Source organism: Hemicordylus capensis, chromosome 2, assembly GCF_027244095.1.
Source record: "Hemicordylus capensis ecotype Gifberg chromosome 2, rHemCap1.1.pri, whole genome shotgun sequence".
Lineage (NCBI taxonomy): Eukaryota > Metazoa > Chordata > Lepidosauria > Squamata > Cordylidae > Hemicordylus > Hemicordylus capensis.
In genome coordinates, this window is record NC_069658.1 from 119901787 (window position 1) to 119925000 (window position 23214).

Genomic DNA, 23214 nt, shown 5'->3' on the forward strand with positions numbered 1-23214 from the left:
ATTGTCAACTTAACTGATGCAGACTGCCCACGCGATATAGAAAATGCTGGGACTTATGGCATCCACAAGCTTGGCCTTGCCATATGCGATAAAAGCCATAAAATCTCATTGTCAGGGATGAACTGTAGATAATTGGTGACATCTTGGAACTGTTTCAGCTTGGGGCTTTAGGGGACAACAAGAAGTGTCATCTTTTTCTCACTTTCACTTCTAAACCTGTGCTGTAATTGGCTATTTATGTGTACTGGTCTGACTGTGTCAATCTGTTTCTTCTCTTTATTGGGTAGGTATTATAGATTGCCTAATATATATCCTTCAGTTGTGAATTCCTACCCAATATACTGAAACAAAAGAGGTTGTGTTGTAGCACTTGACTATAAACAATGGGTTCTGTGTTATGCTGTAAGAATGTAGGAACGTGTTGTCACCCTGTGGATTTCTAGTATAAGGTGGTGCTGATAAAACCGTGAAATAGTTTTGTTGATACTAAAAGTGGCAAAATTCAGAAACCAATGGGAGAATATTTCAGTCGCCTGGGAACTCTGTTGCTGACCTGAAGGTCACTGTGGTTTTAATTTTAAAGGGAATTTCAATTTCAATTTTAAATTTCATACTCTAGTACGTAATTGCTGAACTTCAGGTTTTAAAAAAATGAGTTTGATTCTGTTTATTTGATTCTGGATGCGATTGAGATCAAGGTTTTGTCTTCCACAACAAATGGAGAGGCCTTAGCTCAGCGGTAGAGCACATGTTTTGCATTCAGGAGGTCCCAGGTTCAATCCATGGCATTTCCCAGTAGGGCTAGGAAAGACTCCTGTCTGAAATCCACGAGAGATCCTATCAGTCTGTGTCAGACAGTTCTTAGCTAGGTAGACCAATGATCTGATTCAGTATAAAGTAGCTTCCTATGTTCAATTAGCATAGCAAGTTCAGAAGATTGTTATAACAAATAAGTGATGTTGCAAATGGCCATGCTTATTTTGTATACATCTGAAGTTTGCATAAATATGTCACAGATTCTTATATCCTGCATTTCATAGCCTTTTGGTCTTCTTATATTTTTTCTGTACCCAGTTTTTAAAAATTATTTTTTTAAAATATATAATCAGCCTGTTTAGGACATATGTCATATATTTAAGGAGTAGGCTCTAGTCCACAAAAGATACCACAAGAGTCCTTCTCTCCCCCTGCCCTCCCCTGCAACAAAGACTACCATCTTAGGTACACTTTTGTGAGTGTAAGCCCACTGATGAACACAATGGGACTCGACTTCTTGGTAAACATGCATAGGATTACACTGTTACCTAGCTACCCTCTGGAATGATTGTGCATTGTGTTCTAAGCAATGTTTCCTCAACACAGTGGCCTTAGTGATATGTGGTTACGAAGGCGCTTATGTAGTCATAGAATTGGCCTCCTTTGTGACATGACAATAGTGCACACATGTTTAAAATGTTATATTATTCCTTGTGGGGGTAGGAAATGGCAAGGAATCTTCTCTTGGGAGTAGCACTGAAATAATTAATAAAATACTAAATATTGTTTTTACATCATCTACTATTACTTATTTTATGACTATTATTAAAAAGACTTAACTTTATATCCTGCATTTCAAACCAAGTGGCCTCACAAGATGGCTTTTTATCTATATTAGGTCACTTTAGTTCAGAATCCTATGCTGGTGGAAGACCTACAATACTGGTTATTACTATAATAATGAAAAAATGTTAAAAAGCATCACCAAAGATAATGCTGAAGATGATAGATTTCATTATCAAAATATTGATGATTGCCCTGTCTAGCTTGTTGTTCAGCAATGCAGTTGCTGTTTATCTTATGTAGGCCTTTGGGGAGCCACATTTCAGCTGCAAAAAGTAAAATGCGCAAGAATTGACATTCAGTCAGGTATGAAAATCGAAATTAGGTCGCCTGCTTGCCTACCATGGAAGTTATGCTGATGTCTTTAAAAAAAAACCCTTATTGCTATCGTCCTATTTTCTGCCCCTTTCCTGCTACATTTTCCCATTATTATCTAGTGCAGGTATGGTGGTTTGCAAACTGAGAACCCATCTTTGGAATGCATCCCCCACTGTCCCTCAGATGCAGATTTATAGTGCCCTTCCTTTGCTGGCCTTAACCATAGTTCAGTGCTACACTGGCAAATAGTGAGTCATGGCTAAGTTCACCAAGGTTTCCTCTTAACCAGTTTGCAAACCCACTACAGACTCTACCTATGTTGATAACTCTAGTTAGCATTAACAATTAACAATTAACAACAACAACAACAACAATTATTATTATTATTAATAAATAATTTATATATTCGATTTCTATACTGCCCTTCCAAAAATGGCTCAGGGTGGTTTACACAGAGAAACAACAAATAAATAAGATGAATTAGCAATGGTGTAGATGTATATTAAGGCCAGTTAGGCAAGATGGGGGAATTTGATGCCCGATGGGAGGTGGGTTTGGGGAGCGAATGTCCCAAGTCTAGCTCATAATATATGAACCATGGTTTTGTTCTATTTCTTCCACCACTGCTGTCTGACTGAAAGTGCTGTCTTACTGGCAAGTCTGGGAAGCTGTCAAGGAAGTTAGAGAATAAGGCTTCTAAATAGCAGCAAGGAAGCGGTTGAGTTAAGGAGTCATTGAAAACAGGATGAAGTGCTGCATGAGTAACTGCTAGACACCAACTGTGGAGCTTTATAGCTGGCCCTGCAGCCTCACCTTTCCTTAACTATCAGCAGCAACCTGTTCCAGAGCCTGTGCTGTTTTTGTTTTTATCTTCTGGAATATGGTTCAGAAACTGGATACCTCATGTTGCCAGATGGGCATTGCGTGGGTCTTAGCTTCTGCTCGGGTGTGCCACTACCTCTGCTACTGAAAACTTGGATGTTATTGTGCAGAGTCACTGGAGGGGGTGGTGGGCACCAGTTAAGGTGAGTCCGGTCCTCCAAATCTGAGCATCTTCCCATGTGGTATTGGTGATTAATTAGTACCCACTGATTTTCCTTTATTCCCTTGAGGTGCTAGGGCTGGCAACAGGATCCTTCTCCAAGCAAATTTCAGCTAGTTCTGGGCTGGTCCTGCCTGGAAGGTGATGAGGCATGACAGGTTTGCAGGATTAGGTCTGCACCAGCACTATGTTTTTCACCCCTCTTATGAGTTTAAATCTATCTGTCCTTATTAGATATTAGTTCCTCGCTATTTTGCATTTCAGTTTGCAGTCTGCGTTAAATATTGACTTTCATTTATTCAAACCGAATTTTGTTCCTTCCATTTTCTAGGGGCCTAATCATACTTGCTGATGAGAAAGAAGGGAGAGCCAAAGTATACAAGATTGGGGCACAGGCAGGACCTCAATCATTCTTAGGCCTGATTCAAAAGTCAAGGCATAATGTGCTTTTCTCTATCTTGATTGTACACTATAATGGTAATGTTTGGATGACAGGAAATCCGGTGTCACACTCCTTGAAGGCTGGTAGTGCTGACATGGGAACTTCCTGAGTGATCTGACTTTCCAATATGATTCCATCATTCATTACTGGTGCAGCATGGGATCCCATCCAGTGTTCTCTCAGTTTTTTTTCATCTGTGTGCGGAATGAGTTTTGTTCTGGGCGGAAGTATCAAGGCAGTGTGTGTGCACGTGCATTCAGAGTGGGACCTTCCTGATTAAATCTGAGTGGGATCTAAAATTAACTGAGTACACATCAAAAAACGTGTGGGCGTGTGCACACATGAACACCTTAGAGGAAACACTGATCCCATTGTGGGAAAAAGTATCCTCATTGTACCAGGAATGTATGAATTGTGTCTTACAACCACTTATGTAGGTAGGCTCCACATGTATCACTTGTAGGCATGCCCTGAAAGAGTGGCAACAATATACAGGTGTACCATTATCTTCATGATCTCTTCATTATGAGATCAGAATGAGTAAAGGTTAGGACATAACTAACCTGTTGTCAATTATCTTTGGGCGTTCACCTCAAGATATGGAAAAAGAATGAAAGGTTTTCACTCTGATAATGTAGGTACTTCTGTTGTGGTAATCTTGTACTCAAAGTATGTGGTATAATTCAAAATTAGCCATGTTTACTTAGTTTTATTTTTTAACACCAAAACAAAGAATAGTAGGGGAAGAATTATCTCACTGTCTACAGTTACCTTGCCTGGCCTCTCTTAAAGATGATGATGATGTTGCTTTTCAATTAAAAAAAAAAGTTCACATAGTGGTTTTCATAGCCCTTTCCCCTAAGAGGCTCACTATCTAAAAGAATACACAAAGGAGGTACCACCAGCAGCCATTCGCAGGAACTTCAGGCTAGGCTGAATATGAATGCTTGTTCTCTCTGTGCTAAATATAAGAGAGCCAACACTTTACAAGGTCCCTTTTTGCCCAGTTAACAGCGGTTATCTGTTTTAACAGGTCTTAACTATGCATTTTCATGATTGGAACTTGGATGAATGGATCTCTTTTTGTTTCACATTATGTTGGGGGAAGATATTTTATTCTGCCTGTATACAGTTACAATAATGAGTGCCAAACTACTTAGAAAGTTGTGTACCAAAGGTAGATTACAGCCGAACTAACTAACTACTACTTGCAACTCTGTCACCTGTGCTCAAGGCCTTTGTTCTGCTTTGTCATTTAGACATTGACTTGTAGGGCATTAACCTCAAGATGTGTGGATAAATGTGTATCTGAAGTTTGAAATTGTGCTCTTTGAGGTATCTTCCTTTCTAGTCTTTGCGAAGCTCCATTAAAGCTGCTAGTTTTGAAAGGTATCCTGTGATCAACTGCAGTATCCTGCTGCTTGGCTGCTCTACCTCTTCTTACAATGTAATCACTACGCTTTCTATGAATGTTTGCTCGGCAGGAGAAGGCTTTGACTTCAGTAGCTGTGGGAATGAACAGAGCAGCTGCCTGACCTATAGCTCTTGCTATATATATAACATACATATAATCCCCACCCCATCCCCAATTTGATGCCTCCTTCATGGCAAATTACAGACATGGGGAGAAAGGGCAATCATACACATTCATCATTACATTCCAGGTCTCCTCTTTCACTTAACATTGATATCTGCTTTGGGAAAATGATTTAATGTACATTGTTGTAGTACCTTAGAGCAGATACTGACCTCAGGAAGAGTGAGTTATATGGACTAGAACAGATGCTTCGTTTGTGAGAAATGATTAAAATAATATTTTAACAAGAAAATCAATGAAGTAGCAATACACAGTTAACTTAGGAGGTTAATGGAAAATCTGAGAACAGTGCAAAGTTAGCAGGATCCAAAGTCCTTAAACCAACTATAAATATTCACCTATCCTCCCCTGTATTGCTTGTACTTTTGGAGACACTGTCCAGGAGATACTAGGCAGCACTCAATGAAATCAAATTGCTTTGGTCTGAAGAGCAAGCGAGACCATGTTGCACAAACCCCAAAGATCTCAGCACATCAGAAGAGACAGTAATTAGGATATACCTGTATCGCTGAAACAAGCCACCCTTTCCAGTAGGAAAAAGTAAACCAGTCATAACCTGTCCAATTTCTGCACAAGTGTATGCAATCAAATATTGGGAATGTTTCCTTCTCTTTAGCTACATCCACAGATCTCTCCAGTTGAGTTGGAAAGTCCCCTATATTTAAAACTAAGTTTGGATTATTTGTTGTTTAAAAGAAAAGCAAGCATGCAAAGGAGCAAAGGAGTCTTGTGGCATCTTAAAGAGTAACCCATTAAATGTGGCATAAAATTTTGTGATCCAGATTTCAGCTAATCGGATGTATGAGCTGTTATCCATAGTAGCAAAGAGATGTAAGAGTTAGAGATAACATTGTAAAAAGTGAGCCCAAGAGGTACCAAAAGGAACCTGCTATACCTTTTTATTTCATGGTCATTTGACCCATCTGTTTACTGTTTCTTTTTCTATATATCTTTGTGTGTATTATACACACACATACGCCCAAGGATATATGTTTTTCTTTAATGTGCCACAAGATTTTTATTTTTTTCTTTCCCAGCGCGCATCCTTTACTAAATATTTTGGCTGTACCCTTATCAACTCATCTGAAAAATAATTCCTTTCCTTGCAGCAGTTCTGGGAGGGCATTTCTTAGTGTATTAACCCCTTTGAGCTTTCTATTCATTGGCCTTTCCGCAATTGCTTAAACATGTATTATTGCCTGTTTTCATGGGAAATATACTTTTCACACCTCTTTAAATCAATTCTTCTTATGTTGACTAATCCTTCAAATAAGTGATATTTGATTTTTCAGTTGTGTTCTATAATTCAATAAACTGTTTTCTTTGAAGTCATTTTCACTGGAACCATAGCTTATCAGGAAGGGAAAAACGCTATCAGTAACAACAGTGAGCGCCTTCTGCTTGTATCACTTGTTACATTTTGCCTGTTGGCATTAAGTAATTGCTTGAGTAGACAAAATAAAATAGTAAATATTGCAGGACATTTGACTTGTCACACAGTTTTTAGACACACTGAACTGAATTAAAGTTTAAAAAAACATGAAGATTGGCATTTCACTTTAGGATACTTGGAGGAAAATTGAGAGGAAAACATAGATGAAAATAGAAGGCTTTTATATTTAATTTTTTTTTAAAAAAAGCTAACACCACTATTTATTTTGAGATGATCATGGTATTTCCTTTGCTCAAGTTTTTTATTTCTTGCTTGCTTTGCACAGGAAGGAGTTGCAGGAGCTGCAGAATCTCTACAAACAAAACACTGAACATGCAGCACAGCAGGCAGAGCTGATCCAGCAGCTTCAGGCTCTCAATATGGAGACGCAAAAAGTACTGAGAACTCAGGAAGATGCTCACACAGCTGAAACGATATCTTGTCAAAAAGTATGCAGTGTTTCTCTACGCACACATGCACACACATTCAAAGTATAGTTTCTACATAAAAGTACAATGCTCTGTAGGAAACTAATTTTCAAAATAAGTAAGCCATGCAATGTGCTGGTGGCTGGGGGCAAGTAGTAGTTCAGTAGAGCATTTGTTCTGTTTTTTGAGCGAGGGGTTGGTGGCTTATAATTCGTGTTTGTTTTCAGTGACAGGACATGCTGCCAGATCTCTCCCATAATACTCAGAGTGCCTGACTAAAGGGCAACCAGAATAGGAATATAGGAACTGCCATATACTGAGTCAGACCATGGGTCCATCTAACTCAGTATTGTCTACACAGACGGTCAGTGGCTTCTCCAAGGTTGTAGTGCAAACAGGAATCTCTCTCAGCCCTATCTTGGAGAAGCCAGAGAGGGAACTTGGAACCTTTTGCTCTTCCCAGAGTGGCTCCATCCCCTGAGGGGAATATCTTACAGTGCTCACACATCTAGTCTCCCATTCAAATGCAACCAGGATAGACCCTGCTTAGCTAAGAGGACAAGTCATGCTTGCTACCACAAGACCAGCTCTCCTCCCATGAACAGGGAGGTTAAGCAGTGTTTGGATTTCTTAGTTTATAAGAAAGACAATGAAGCTAGATGATAGAGCTTTATAACATTATTCATGGTGTGGAGAAAGTGGGTTTCTTGCTCATAACAGAGGGAACTTTGAGTCAACAATGAAATCGAATGGCAAGAGATTGAAGACAGACAAAAGAACGTTCATAATCTGTTTATGCATTTCACTGCCAAAAAGTGGATGGCCACTAGCTTAGATGTCTTTACTAGAAGTTGAGGCAAATTTGTTGTGGACACGTCTATCCCTGGTTATTAGTCATTATGGCCTTATGAAACCTCTATTTTCAGAGGTGGTTGCTAATGAATATCAGTTGCTGGGTGGGGCAACAGTGGAGCACCCCACGATGCTGCCATCATGGCCTGCTTGTGGTCTTCCCAGAAAGATTTGGTTTGCCCCAGTGGGAAGCAGGTTGCAGTACTCAATGGGGTCCTTGTGGGCCACACACGATGGCTTGGCAGGCTGCAAGCATTCCCGGGCCATATGTTATGTACCCCAAGGATGAACCTTTGCTCAGGTCCTTCTTATTTTATCATTGGGTCATAACCGTTTTTTGAAACCCAGAAATGGTCTCATTATGTATCGAAATATGTCTACATATAGTGGCTGATATCCTGACTAAATTATTGGAGGGAAGTCTTGTTGAAATTAAGTAGCTCTTTAGAGAAGCTCTTGAGTAGCACTACTGAGTAACTTAGCCTGAATGTCAGCCAATGTGTTTAGGACTGTGGTGCGGAGTGCACATTATTGTGTAAGCTAATTGCTTTTTTGCTAATACTTCATGATTTTGTTTTCTTTTGTCTCCTGCCTTGGAAAATGTATGATCTTAATCCAGTTGAAGGGTTTATTCCTGTCTTTGCTCTCCCATCTTGTTCTCCCATCTAGGTTTAGGGTAAACAAGTGTGATGTCCTATCAAGCTTAGGATGTGAATGTGGTTTGATATTAGGAATGCAGGTCAAGTTCACATCAGGCTTACCACAAGTGCATTTGAGCAAAGCTTTAAATAATCAGCTTTTTCCTATTGTCTAGCCTTGCTTCCACTGAAGAAGCTTTGTTTATTAATATTAATGTCCCTAATTTCTGTTGACTGAAAGAACAAAACACGTTCTAGAAGTCAAACTTAGTTTTCTGTTCGGGAGCAAACAGTGTTACTTCTAGCCTACTGAGACAGATTTTCTTTATGAGATTTTCAATCAAACTGATTAGTAAATAGCTAGATAGCCAAGTCCTTACTGAAGGGAGGTGCTGCATTTTGAAACAAAACATCTAAACTGTAAATTTCAGAGCGCTCTGATAAGGCAGCCCAGAGACAGAGAAACTCTTCTTGTCTTATTATCCTTGGTATTGATTTAAGATTCACCACCTTGAGTCTTAGGTGAAGACAAATCTATTGAGTCTCATTAAAACCAGCATGATATGGAGCACTTCATGTGTCTGGGACCAGTAAAATAGTTGCTGTACATTTTAAGAAAATAATTCCTTTTCTTGAGAAGAAGAGCTATAAGTACAGTATAAAATAGATGTCAAGCAGTTTCCTTCCAACCTAAAATATTTGTTTTGGGTAAAGGGAAGTGGTGTTGTGTAGCCCAACTGGATATTTGTGTGGAACTGATAGGTTTTTCCAACCTGAGATAGTTGTGAGAATTATGATCTACAAAAACACTTGTTAGCTTTGACAACTTTCCTTCTGAAGCTACATATAGATAAGCTCTTACAAGTTTTGCAACAGGTATGTATAAGAACTGAAGCAGACTGTGAGTGGGCTGATCTGAATCTGTTCCTAGACTGTACACATTCAAACTGCAGGTCAGAGATTAATAATCATACATCACACATCTCAAAGTCCTTTATTATGCAAGTATGGTCATGCCAGTATAGTAGACCTGTGCATTGGAACATCCAGTTCTGATGAATCTGTAGCAACCCCTGGTCCTTCCCCTGTGGCCCTTCCTGTGTAGTACCTGCTATATCTGGCATGAGTGGGGGTGCTTTTCACCAGAACCAGAGGCCGCAGGGTTAGCTGGGAAGGTGAGTGGGGTTGGCTGGGAAGAAGCGAAGGGGATTTGGGAAGATGCACAAGGCTATCTGGAAAATATAGTTTTCCCAGATTCTTTCCCAGATTCTTTCCCAGCACTCCCAGTGCTTTCCATAAATGACTTTTGATTTATTAACCATGGAAGTCCCAAATTGTAACAGGGTAATAAATTTAGAGTGCACACCACAGCGAGCAGCCGTGGCTTACAGAAGATCAAAGGAACAAGGTTAACGGAGCACTCACTCCGTTAACCTTGTTTAGCAGGAGGGGTTTTTAGGCGGGCTAGCTGCCGTGGAACCACCGGGCTTGCCCGTGGTGGTTCTGGCAATCACTGGAAACCCGGTTGGACTCCCTTAGCCCTGTTTCTAGTGATCGTGGGAATAGCTTCAGTGTCTTTCTTTCTGTGTTATCTATATATGTCAGTAAATGGTAGCCTCTTCGTAGCTTGCCTACCATGGGGTCTTATGAAAAGGGTTCTGTGTACGCTTAGGAGCTATGTCATCTTGGCAGCTTTTAAAATGTGCTACTTTGTAGAACGCAAGGAGAAAAAGAGACAGACACCAATAAGTGTGTTTAAAACATGTCCCAACTTTATTACAACAGCACCAGCTTAGCAACCTAAGAGCAATGTGAAGGAATGTCTTATACTCTTCTTTATATATAATTCTCTTAAACGTACCCGTCGCTAATCCCATGCGTGGCAGCTCTCGTGAGAGTTCAGCTGCTGGACTAGTAACAGGGACGGGGAGGAAATAGGGATGCTGGCTGGCAGCTGTGGCTACGGGTCACTGGGAGGAGGAGGCAGCAGTGGCCCAGCCCGGCCAGGAGGTGGCGGTGGATCCAGCGGGAGGAGGAGGCCACTTCCAGCAGTTGGCGGGTGAGAACTGGTGGCAGGCTAGCTTTCTGGCTGGCTCACCAGCCAAAAATCGCTGAGGTGGGGATAGAGAAGCGGGCAGGGGGAGAAATGGGCTTGCCAGAAACCTGGGCGGGCTGGCGGGTGGGTGGGGAGGCAGCAATGGTGGAGGGGCCAGCCTGAGGTGCAAATGCTCTGCGCCGGCCCTGCTAGTTATTTCTTAAACATTGCTATTGCATATTGTCAGTGATAGCCATTTGCGATGCATCTGACACTAGTTCTCTGAACTAGTTTGATATCTTTTAAATTGCAGTTTTATTTTTCTGAGCAGAGGAATACATGAAGTAGGTGTTCAGTGTGAATGAAGTAGGAACTGTGTTTATTTCTTAGTGAACAACATTCCATAGTTATAGAAATTGCTGTACTAATGCTGGTAGAGTTTTCCATTTTCTAACAGGTGAGTTCAGTTTGTCCATTTTGGTCTAGTTTAATTTTGACAAACAACCTCCTGCTAAACTTGTGTTAAGCTGCAGAACATAATCTTATGCATGTTTAACAAGGTAGTATAGGTGTAGTGGCTTAAGCATCCTAAAGTACTTAAAATTAGAGAGCTCAAATTTTGACATACACTCCCATACAACTGACATAATATAAAGCCTTTTCAGAAAACAGGGGCATTAAAATGCATACAGAATTTCAGTTTAGGATGAGAATTAAGGTGCTAACAATTTTAACATGTGCTAAAATAACAGAGATTGCAATTTAAGGTGGTTATGTTGTTTTCTGTGCCATGTAAGCAAAGGCGTTATACAGTCTCATATTATGCTGGGTTTATAAATTAGGTTCCATGCACCCACACTTTGCCTTGGTTTTTCAACTCTACCTTAGGTGGGGAGGAATGCATACATGCAGAAATCCCTCAGGTGCAGCTTCCCCCAGTCACTTGCTAAAGTTTCAGATGCTGAATTTCTGCCTCATGCATCCTATAAAGTACAGTGTTTCCTCAGATTTCTACATACTATAGTAAAGGTACAACCAGAAAGTCAGCAGGTCCACAATTCATCCACAGTTAACTTGCTACAGAGGCTCCTGATGCATTTCTGCCTGATCCACTGGGTCCCTATCCACAACATCCTACGAATGGGCTTCTGAGATAATGTGCCATCCAACACCATGCAGTAGATTTGCATTCTTGCATTCTCCCCACTGGGTCTTCAGATAATCTGCACTGGATTCTGGAGGCATGTTCAGCCTTAGGAAGTTGTCCGGTTTGAAAACCAATTGCTCACACTTCAGACAAAACTGGGGTCAGAAGTTGTAGGAATTTCAGGGAGTTGGATCAAGCTTTTAATTTCTGCCAAACACTTGAGAAGAACATATTTCAAACCTAAAAATAATATATTAATAGAATTTCTAGAAATGAAAAAGATTCTATAGCCAGAACCATTTGTTTTGCCTATTGGACTTGGTGGTGATAATGGATAGAGTAATGATGCATCTACTGATTACATTCAAGAGCAAAACAAATACGAGGTAGCACTTCTGATTGAAAGATGTGGGACCAGGATGGAACACGAACCCACAGTTAATTTTTCTAACTGAATTGCATTGCAGACATTGGTCCAACTGCAATCTGTCAACCTACATTTTTAGGGCAGGATAGCCCCTTCCTCTTCCTGGTCTGCCGAGGCCACATCCCAGCAAGCTCTGTAGTGCTCATGTCAAGAATGGCATCCATTGGCTACGATCCTGAAGGGGGCATGCCGAGCATAATCGTGCCTTTTTGGAATGGTCCGCCTGCCCTTGTCAGGCAGAGGGCATTTAAATCCCTTTAAAGGTCATGCCATGCCATGCCATGCCATGCCATGCCATGCCATGCAAGCCCTTCTTCTGACAGCGATTGCACCGCTGCCCTCATAAGAGCCCTGAAACAAAACTGTCTTGCACAAGCACAGTTTCTGGGGTGGGGGGTTGGATCTTGTGGGGCACTATTTTCCTGTTACTCAGGAAAGGGAATATGATATCATTCTAGGAAAAGATATGTAGATGAGGGAGGGCAAAGGATCCTGGGGTCTGGCCTGCTGTGACCAAGGATGCTCTTGCGAAGGCTCACCCAGGCAAAGCAGTCCATGGAGATCAAACCACACTCCTGCCCCCATGGCGGCTTGCCACTAGGCGATTAGCGCTCTCATGAGAGGGCCAGTCTACTGGAGACTGCACACTCATGAATTGAGCTAACCCAACAAAGGGGCCCTTGCTTGTGTGGGCCCCCCATTCTTTCTGGTTAATGATAGAACTTTTGCACAGCTACCCACTCCTCTGCAGGGACATTTTTCACACACCCAAATGAGATTTTGACACTCCATGTGTCTAGGTGTAGCCGGGTGTGCAGGCCGAGGAAACACCAGGACTGGGGACAAATCTTTACTCTCAATCAAAAATGAGATTCCTGAGTTTTTGCTGCATGTAGATCTGCCACTGGGGAATTGCGGGAGAGGGGAGACCCTATTTCCAGCGACCCCAGGAGAGTGGGGTCATCGTTCCAGGCAAAATTAAAGATGGACTTGTTCATATGGGTGGATGGGCTGGCAGAGGGCACATTTTGACAGCTTCTTTGTGGCAGTTGTGAAGACAGGGAGAGCTTTTGCCAGGGTAACCATCCCTGTGGCTTGCTTGTATAGAGCAACCTGGGTGGCATCTGCCATCCGGCCCCCATGGCCTGACATTCTAATGAGAGAGCAGTCGGGAGACAGGGATTGTCGTCACAATTATTAGAGGTTCTGCCCAACACCCCTGTCCTCACAGATGGTTATTTTCATGAGTTGTGAAGGGGTATCCCCATGGCCTTACACTTTGATGAGTGAGTGGTCCACTCAGGATCAGCATATGTCATCATCACTTATGTCAAATTGCTCCTTTCACTGGGGCAGTGCTGATTCTTCTGCCTGGCCCTTCTCATGAGTAATGGAGATGCGTAGGGGATGCGTAGGTACCCCCAAAAGGAAGGGGCTGGGTCCCCCTTCTCCGGCATCATTTTACAAAAAATAGACCGTAGCCATTCAAGAATTCCTGGCTGGGGCTGCCTTTGAAGCTCAACCCTGTGTATTGCCACCCTGCCATATGCTTCAATTCCTATGTTTAAATAGGGTTGCCCTGCCTGTGTTGCCAACTTGAAGGAATGTGCCTGTGAACATACATCTTTGTCGCTTCATCTTCAGAGAGCAAAGCATTTAGTGCCTGTCTTGCCATCTCATCTCCTTTCTCCCCTGATTGCCAGGGGAGGGGCAAGGGGCAGAGTGGGACGAGGGCATGCCTCTGTCAAATGGCCCATTTGACAGGCTTTGAAACTTGGGATGGGATGTGGTGGCATCCCTGTTGACGGGCAACTGCTTTGTTGGATTGAAGACAGGAGAGATGGGGCAAGTGCTTGTGCAGGTCTGTGCTGCCATCTCTATGATTGTGGCTCGAAAAAGCAAACAAAACCATGGCTATGGTGCTGTCTGCATTTGGACATACTGCTGCCACCAAAAAACCTCAGGTTATGGTGGTGAAACTCACTACAAACTGAAGGTGCAATTTGGAGTTTGATGAGGTAAACCTCAGGTCACATGAAACTGTGGTTGCATGCATTTGGATGTAATGGAATTCCAACCTCTGCCCCCTTTATCTCCGGTTTCCTGTTACGTGCAAATGTGGCCTGAGCAACAAATGCAGCAGCAAATTTCCACATCAAGAGTTAAGCCAAATAGTGTGTGTGGTGGGGGAGAAGGCATCATTCACAACCATTTTCAAGTGCATTTTTCAAGAAAGAGCAAATTTTTTCTGTTTTGCGGAGCAAATGTTTCATAAGGTGCTGAGATAAAGAGACTAGAATCTTTCTTCCTGAAATATTCAGGTTTTTAAAGTTAGGGAATTTTTAATGGATTTGAGGTGGGGATTGAAACCTTCAGCACCACACTCTGAAGTAACCAGCAATATGAATATGACAAATATTTATATACTGCTTTTCAACAAAGGTTTTCAAAAAAATGGACACATCAGTCTGCCAATCATTATTACTTTTATTTATATACTGCTTTTGAGAACAAAAGAAAAAATCAAAGTGGCATACATAGAAAATAAAATAATAATAAATTGTTTCCTTTCTTGGTTTGTCAGTGTAATATTTATTTATTCATTCCATATGCCTCAGTTCTCATTGCTCTTGAGTTAGCTTGTAATGGCTTTTAAAATACGATACTGTTTCCTAGCAAGCTGCAATGCCTATGCAAGGAGCATTAGTTCCAAAATGGTATGCTGGTGTGTTGAATTTTGAATCTGTCATTCTCATGACCTGATGTACTGAGTATGTGGGCTATCCGACCATGAACAGAGTTGATTGATCTTGCTGTAAGGGACAGTATATCATAGGACGTACATGCTGATAGTCTCCATGTTGTTTGGAAAAGCAGAATGTTATTCCTTTGTGAATTTGCCTATGGAATAGCTGACAAGTCCTTATCTAGTTCTTGCAGCCAGCACACTAATGTAACAAAAGCAGTTGCTTGGACCAGTGCATTTTTTGCCTACTTTCCTTAAGGAAAGCAAGCTTATGAGATCACTCAGCTTTCTGTATGTGTTGTGTGTCTGTGTCCGTCTGTGTATCCATGTATGTGTCCCCCTCATCAACCTCCCAATGCCTGGATCAGTATGAACCGAACTGGGTACAGTTGTAGGGACACCTCAGTGGCATAGTTTTTTGATGATGTCATCCACCTAGATTCAAGATGGCAGACATGTAAATGTCTGAGGTGCAAGTGGTCTAATTTGTGAACTGCCCAACCAATTTGAACCAGATTTGCTAAAGTTGTAGGGACACATAGGAATGCTTCAAAGGCATAGTTTGTAATGATGTCATCCACCCTGATACATGATGGTGGGCATGTGAATAGTTTAGGTGCAAGTGGGATAACTTGTGAACTGCCTGACTGATTTGAACCAGATTTGGTGCAGTTGTAGTGAGTGACACAAAGGGACACCTCAAAGGTGTAGTTTGTTTTGATGTCATCCACCCCAGTTAAAGACGGTGGACTCGTGAATGTTTGAGGCACAGGTGGGCTAATGTGTGAACTATCTAACCAATTTGGACCAGTTTGGTCCAACTGTAGGGATAGTGAAAGAAATGTAGGCAGATTAGAACTACTTGTTATTTGTTGAGGAATGTAAAGTCTGTTATCTGGTTTCTGTTATTTGGAGGACATAAACTTGTTATATCCTCAGAATGTATAGTCATTCACATTGCTGGATCACTGAAATATCCCCCCTTCCCAATATCTTCCTTTCCCATTATGTTGATGTCTTGTAGGATACTGATCATCTCAACTTGTATGTATTTAATAATTACATAATTATGTAATTAACAATGGAAGATGTTCTAAATACCTCAGCTTGGGTTCAAGGTATTTAAGAGAGTGCCTTCTTCATCAACCTCCCCACCTGTTAAGATCATCTGGGGAGGTCCGGTTGCAGTCGCCACCAACTCGGTTGGCGGCAACTTGAAACCGGGCCTTTTCTAGAGTTGCCCCAGGACACAGGAGTGCACTTCCTAATGAAATTAGAGTTTCTCCTTCTCTGAATATTTTTAAGAAGGACCTAAAAACAAACCTATTTAGTCAGGCTTTTAGTTTATAGTTTTAAAACTTCGGTTTTAGAGTTTTTATTGCATTTTAAATTGTTATAATTATGTTAATGTTTTAATGGTTTTATATTGTGAACTACCTATGGACCTTTTTGTATGGGGGTGGTATATCCTCTCTAATAAAACTCTTGGTGTCCGTCCGTGGACGGCCACCAAGCGCGTGTTCGTGCCTCCCTGCCCTGTTCTGCGCCTGCGCGAAGCGCAGGCCCAGAACAGGGCAAGGGAGACACGACCGCCAGCACCCGGCGGACATCTTGGACGGCCACAAGCGGCCGCCCTGAAGAAGCCGGAGAAGCGCCGGCGGGGAAACTGGAAGGCAGAGGCGGCGGCGGCACCAAAACACTCGCGGGCGGCATTGCCTTACCGTGCCGCTGAGCTGCCAAGCGGCTGCGGCGGACGCAGAGAGACAGAGGCGGCAGCGGCTCCAGGACAGCCGCCGAGAGTGAAGAGGCGGCACATCAGAAAGATGGAAAACCAGGGCGAAATTGCCCTTAACCCGCCCACCCTCCCAGCTGCCCGAGTCCTCCTCTCCCAGCCCCATGGGCGAAATTGCTGCTGTGGTCGCCGACGACGACGACCACCCGCTCGCCCTCCCAACTGCCGAGTCCTCCATACCCCAGCCCGAGTCAGTCGGGCGATGAAAGTCCTTAATTTGATAGGGAGAGAAGAGCTCGCAAACAGAGCTCCTCTCTGTGCAAAGGCTCTGCCCGAACTGGCGCTTTGGGCGCAAAGGACGCCTATTGCGTCCTTTGCGTCCAAAGCGCCAGTTCAGGAAGAGTCTTTGCAGAGAGAGGAGCTCTGCTTGCGAGCTCCTCTCTCCCTATCAAATTAAGGACTTTCATCGCCCGACTGACTCGGGCCGGGGATGAGGACACGGGGGTGAGGAGGACTCGGCAGTTGGGAGGGTGGGTGGGCGGCGGCGGTGGCCGCAGCGGCATTTACATGGGCCGATTTGGCCCTTAATCATGTGGGGGGGGGGGTCGCCATTCTGGAGAGCCCAGAGCCATTCTGTGTCGCACACAAGCACCCCCCCCAAACAACATCCCCCAGAGGGGGGAAAAACCACAGAGAGAAGGGGAAATTAGAACAGGGTGGAGGAAAACAAAGACAGAGAGAAAAAGAGAGAGAGACACACAGAGAGAGAGACAACAAGAAAAACAGACAGCAAAAGACAAAACAAGGAATGCGGGAGGGAGACAGAACAATAGAGAAAAGAAAAGAGATAAAGAAGGAAAAAGAGAGAAGAGAGAGATAGGAAAGAAAAGAACAAAATAAACAAAGAGGAAGGAAAAAGAAGAGAGGTAAAAGTGAAGAAAAAAGGTGGGGGGGGATATAGAAAAAGAGAAAAAGGAAAACACACACACACACAAACCCCCAACAAACATGCCCATAATAGAAAGAAGAGAGAAAAAGATAACGTAGAGAATAAAACATATTTTTTTAAAAAAGGAAAAGGAAAGCAAGAAAAGGAAGGAAAGAAAAGAAAGGAAGAGAGACAGGGACACACACACAAAAAAAGGGCAAAAGATAAGAAGAAAGCTTAAAGGGGGAAAAGACAGCTAGCGCCCGTTATTAAAACGGGCTTAAAAATACTAGTAAATGTAATAAATAAATAAATAAAAGATCACAATATAGTGCATGAAATGACCTGGAAAAGCCAGTTCAGTTGCATAATAATCAAAACTGAACTGAGAACAAGTTGAGGAACTTGAATGTTTTCCCCAATGAATAACCTGAGAAACTTGAATATATTTCTATAATTCAGGAATTAATAAATAAATGTTTATATGCACAAATACTCTCCATCCTTAGCAAGTTTGTCACACTGTACCCATATGTGCAAGTGTTTATGACCAAACTAGACATGGGGGGAGACATGCAAATATGTTGTATTTGCATGTATTTGCATCAAACCGCCTTGGGGTTGTCTTTTAACGAAAGGCGGTATATAAATGCAACAATCAATCAATCAATCAATCAATCAATAAAATGTCTGCCTTGTTCACATATAAAGCAGGCAATGAGGTGAGATTGTCTTTTTTTAAAAAAAGCACACAGCTGAGGAGGTGAACCAAGCCCCATTTTACCTTCCTGTACTCCATCATTGCTGGCACTTTACTTCCATCATGAAGTATATCATGCTGGGAGAAATGTGTCTGAGGGTAGAGGAGAATTCAGGTATTTTCATTTGGATTTAGTATTTGCTTGAAAATTTAGGCTCCTGCCCCTCATTTTATTTGTGAATAAGGCAAATACATGAATAAACAAAATGTGGTTTCCCACATCACATCACGTTTTCCCCTTCAGCCATTATATTTTGGTCTGGAATCTTATTTGTGGGCAGTAGGAATTTCATCAGGGTGCGATATTCTAACTGGGACAGGCTTTCTGTACTTTTAAATGGAGGCATACAGGGGAAAGGTTCTAGGCACTGCTTAGACCTCTCTTTTGAAGAGTTCTAAAGGGGATCAGCATTTTGACATGCTGAACATGATTTAAACCCTACTTACTATGATTTTGTTGATGCGCTATATAGTGATAATTTTTCTTAAACCTGTGTGTTTGTTTAAAATAGGTGTACAATGAGTTGACTATATTTTTTGAGAACCTCAAAGCAAGTGAGAATCAACTCCGGCAAAGTCAGGTTTCTCTCAAGAATCAGCTGCTTGAAAAAGAACAACAAATAAAGCAGCTGGAAGAGCAACTTCAGCAGGCTCTCTGTTCAGTGCCTTCACCTCAAGGAACTCATCCAAAAAGGAAACAGGTGAGAGAAAGTTTAAGTTATTATTTCTTGTTTACACAGTCAGACAGGTGTTATTGACTGGTTTGTTTTATCCAGACATCGAGTCCTTCCCAAGTTGTTGTTTTTGTTAATAATAATAATAATAATAATAATAATAATAATAATAATAATAATAATTCATTATTTATTCGATTTCTATACTGCCCTTCCAAAAATGGCTCAGTTGCCTAACAAAGTTTAAGTTGCCAAACACTATATTAACTTTAAATTAATCTACTGCCCAAGTAAGATTATTAAGACCAGTAAAAACCTTGGCATGTTACCATTTTGCAAGTAAACATCTGGCAATGGAAGCTTTCTTGAAGCTGACTTTAAAAATTATATCTCATCTCATTTATTGTTCTTTCTGTAACTTGATTTCTCAGAAATTGTTATATTGGCCAGGAAATTTTATATTCCAATAGAAGAGCAATTTCAGTTCACAGGGCTGCAACATGTATTTGATTAATCAAGTCACTTAATAAAAAACTTTTTAAACAATTAAAGTGTCCCCAATTGTCAAAGTTCCTACCAGAGTGGGCATTTCACTTGGGTGAATCCTTGACTATAAGGGATTCACAGAAGGCTGTCACCATCCACTTTATTTTGATGTTGGAAAACCTACTCTCCATGTAAGATTATTTGGGGTGGGGGGTAAAGTGGCAAAACCCTCCCAAGAAGGGCTGAGCATTTGGAAGCCTCTAAAGACATGTGATGAAGAAAGACCCAAAATGAAGAGTAGCACACTTCACTAACAAGGGTTTATTATTAGGTTAAAAGAAAAACAAGAGTATGCAATAAGAACAATCGTCTCTTCATGAAGCAGATTGTAAGAGAGAAAGTTTTCATTAACCAGGCAACTCAGATTCAAGCAATACCATAAAGGAAAATAACTTCCTCCACACATCTAACTGAACTGGTCCCTATCTTATTACCCACAGGCAGGGATCTTACTGCTGTCTCCAGCCTCCAGGCTGTGGCCTTCCATTTCCCCAGCAGCTTCCCAGCCAGCTGCTTCCTCAGGGCACTCTTGGGACACAGAACAAACAAACAGCTTTCTCTTCTTCTATTCGTGGCTATGAGAGTAGTTCCTGCCCAGTCCTCTGGGTTGGTCCTGTTTTGATTTTCCTGGGCATTTCCCCTTATTAGGAAAGGCCCGCCCTCCCAGTAGTTGTTCTAATTGAGGCCTAGTCCTCCCTCAAATCCTCCTCATCACAACAACAATTAATTGGGGTAGCAGATCCTTTTGTTTTTATTTTAAGTATCTATATACCAATCATGGACAGCAGCAGCGTTGTGACAGAGACATTTCCTCTTGTCTCTCAGAAAGGAGAGGATGATCCTTTTAAGATGGCAGTTGCCACATAAGATGATGCGGAACCAGCATCAGTACTCTCCTTCCTTTATCGTCGTCATGATGAGGGTCAGCACAATGATTTCCCAGACAAAGAGAACAGAGGTGCCTCCGCCACCACTGCTGCTTCAGCATGGCTGTCTTACACCACCCGTGTTGGCTGAGGTTCCTGCCATTCTTCCCGTCTTAGTACTGGAGGATAAGCAGACTTGCCATGCCAAAAGAATCTTTATCCTGCTTCAGTGGGTGTGTTCCTGTTGTTTTTCACATAGTGATGGGTTTTTAATATTCTGAAAAAAACAGGGTTGTTTTTCTTCAGTACTATCAGTTTTTCATATGGAATGCATGCCAATTTAATTGATTTAAGTTTACTGATTAATCGACTAAGATTCCTTGCCTGTACTCTTCCTGTTACAACTTTCCCATACAAAATAATTGAATATTGAAATTTACCAAGCAGTCTGTGAATACATGAAATGAGAATTATTTACGTATTTATTTCCTTTGAGAAATGCAAATGAGAAGTCTGCTGATGATTCAAATAATAATACTCAGAGTAATGTTTTTGGGCAATCAATATATGTTTTTCCCTCTGCATAAGCATCTGTGTTGTAACTTGCATGTATTTGTGAAAGAGTTGTTTTTCCTCATTTCGTTTTGGTAGTCCCTTCTACATCCCTGACAATAAAATAAAATAAAATATTACAAAGACAATATGCGGCTTAATATACTAGTGCCTGAAAAATCCACACAAATACCTCTACTATTAAAGCAGTTATTGGGTCTTGCTCCAGGATTTCCTAGGCATTCAGTATGATGCAATGAAGATCAGGAAAATGTAGTGTGCTTATCACAGGAATTCTGTGAAAAGCATTTGTGGATGCCTGAGCAGAGAGTGTGCTGAGAGTGTGTTCAGAGAGCTAGAAGTGGTTGAACAGTAATTGTAGATACAACCAAACAAAACTTTTGCATTATATTATTATATGAACCCCAACCTTCTCCAGCAAAACCAAAATAAAAAAATCAGTTGCAGTCAATGAAAGTTATATGGATTGGGCTAGCCATTATACAGGTATCTGCCTGCTGGGGAAAGTTATGGAAGGCATCGGGCTACATTATCATCATCATCATCATCATCATCATCAATTTATTCAATTTCTATACTGCCCTTCCAGAAATGGCTCTAGCCCTTGTAGAAGTGGAGTTATGGAACAAAATGTGCAGTCACTATTTTTCAAGTATTTGGATTCTTTGGTGTATAATAGCTTTTCCTCATAATGAATCCCTGTGAGGATTCTTTGCACACCTTCATTTCTTCGGTTCATTTTGACTGTCATTGGACAGTGTCAACTGTCAACTGCCATGTGCCAACTACACCCCCAAGGCAGTGGGGTACTACCCAGTTTATGTTCTAGGATTTCCCCCCCAAGTGTTTGTTTGTTTGTTTATTTATTTATTACATTTATAAACCGCCCCATCCAAAGACTCTGAGCAGTGTACAACAAATTTAAAAAGACATAAAAACACACACCATTTAAAATACAGTGCTAAAAACAATTTAAAAACAAAAACAATTAAAAACATTTAAAACTAATTAAAATACTTTAAAAACAATTTACAAACCTTGGAAGGCCAGGCCAAATAAGTAAGTTTTTAGGGCTCTCTTAAAGGCTGACAGTGAGCCTAAACTGTGGATATCTGCCGGGAGCGCATTCCATAGGCCAGGAGCAGCTACAGAAAAGAGCCGGTTCCGAGTCACCACCAGACGTACAGGTGGTAACTGGAGATGGACCTCTCCAGATGACCTCAACAAGCGATGGGGAACATACCGAAGAAGGAGCTTTCTAAGGTAGCCCGGACCCAAGCTGTTCAGTGGTTTAAAGGTAATAACCAGCACTTTGCATTTCGCCCGGAAACATATCGGCAGCCAGTACGACTGTTTTAAGACAGTCATAATATGGTATCTCTGGGTTACCCCAGAGACCAGTCTGGCTGCTACATTTTTAACTAAATGAAGTTTCTGAACTACGTACAAAGGCAGCCCCATGTAGAGTGTATTTCAGTAGTCGAGCCTGGAGGTTACCAGCTGATGCACCACTGTTTTGAGATCGTTCTCTTCAAGGAATGGATGCAGCTGTCAAATCAGATGCAGTTGATAGTAAGCGCTCCTGGCCATAGCCTCCACCTGAGATACCAGGTTGAGGCCTGGATCCAAGAACACTCCCAAGCTGTTCCTTCTTGGGGAGTGTAACCCCATTCAGCACAAGGAGATCTAACTCATCCCTTAAATTTCGATCCCCCACAATGAGCACCTCCGTCTTGCTTGGATTCAGCTTCAATTTGTTATCTCTCATCCTCATCATTAGAAAGGTCTAATAACCTTTCCCATAATGAATCCCTCTGAGGATTCGTTACACACCACAGAGTCTAAACACCTCAAAAATTCTTAAAATATAAACCGAGTACCCAGTGGCTTGCAGGTTGGGGGGGGGGTAGTTGGCACATGGGATGCCATTAATTCCCCACCCCCACCCGCAAAGCAGTAGGGTAAAAATGAACAGAGTAAACAAAGGTGTGTAATGAAGACACCAAAGAATCTAAACACTTCAACAATTCCTAAAAAATAAACTGACTGTGTGTGTGTGTGTGTGAATTGTAGTTGACACATGGCAGTTAACAGTTGGTACTGTTGAATGACAGAGAAATGAAGGTGTGCAATGAATCCTTATAGGGATTCATTATGAGGAAAAGTTATACACAAAGAATCCAAACACTTGAAAAACAGTGACATTTTTAAAAACATTACTCTCCTGTTTACTCATCCTGTGCATGTTCTGCCACAGAGCAACTTGAACAGTGGCTGACATTCTGACTAAATTTACTCAAGGAAGCCCCATTGAAATGAAAAGGTCAGGTAAGGCATGCCTAACTTGTCCTTTTCACTTCAACTGGATATCATCAAGTAAATTCAGTCAGGATGTTTGCCAGTGAGTCTAGTTACCTACTTGCTCTAAAGAA

At 41.6% G+C, this 23214-nt stretch overlaps 1 protein-coding gene across 3 annotated transcripts in view; it reads left to right on the forward strand.

Annotated features, from left to right (window-relative positions):
* The window catches only part of CNTLN (centlein), a 351601-nt gene that overhangs the window by 102073 nt on the left and 226314 nt on the right, over positions 1-23214 (forward strand). For all 3 annotated transcript variants that reach the window (XM_053300359.1, XM_053300360.1, XM_053300361.1), the window contains 2 exons: positions 6717-6879; positions 18636-18824. In XM_053300359.1, coding sequence (XP_053156334.1) covers positions 6717-6879; positions 18636-18824 — 352 coding nt within the window. The remainder of the gene's footprint in view (positions 1-6716; positions 6880-18635; positions 18825-23214) is intronic.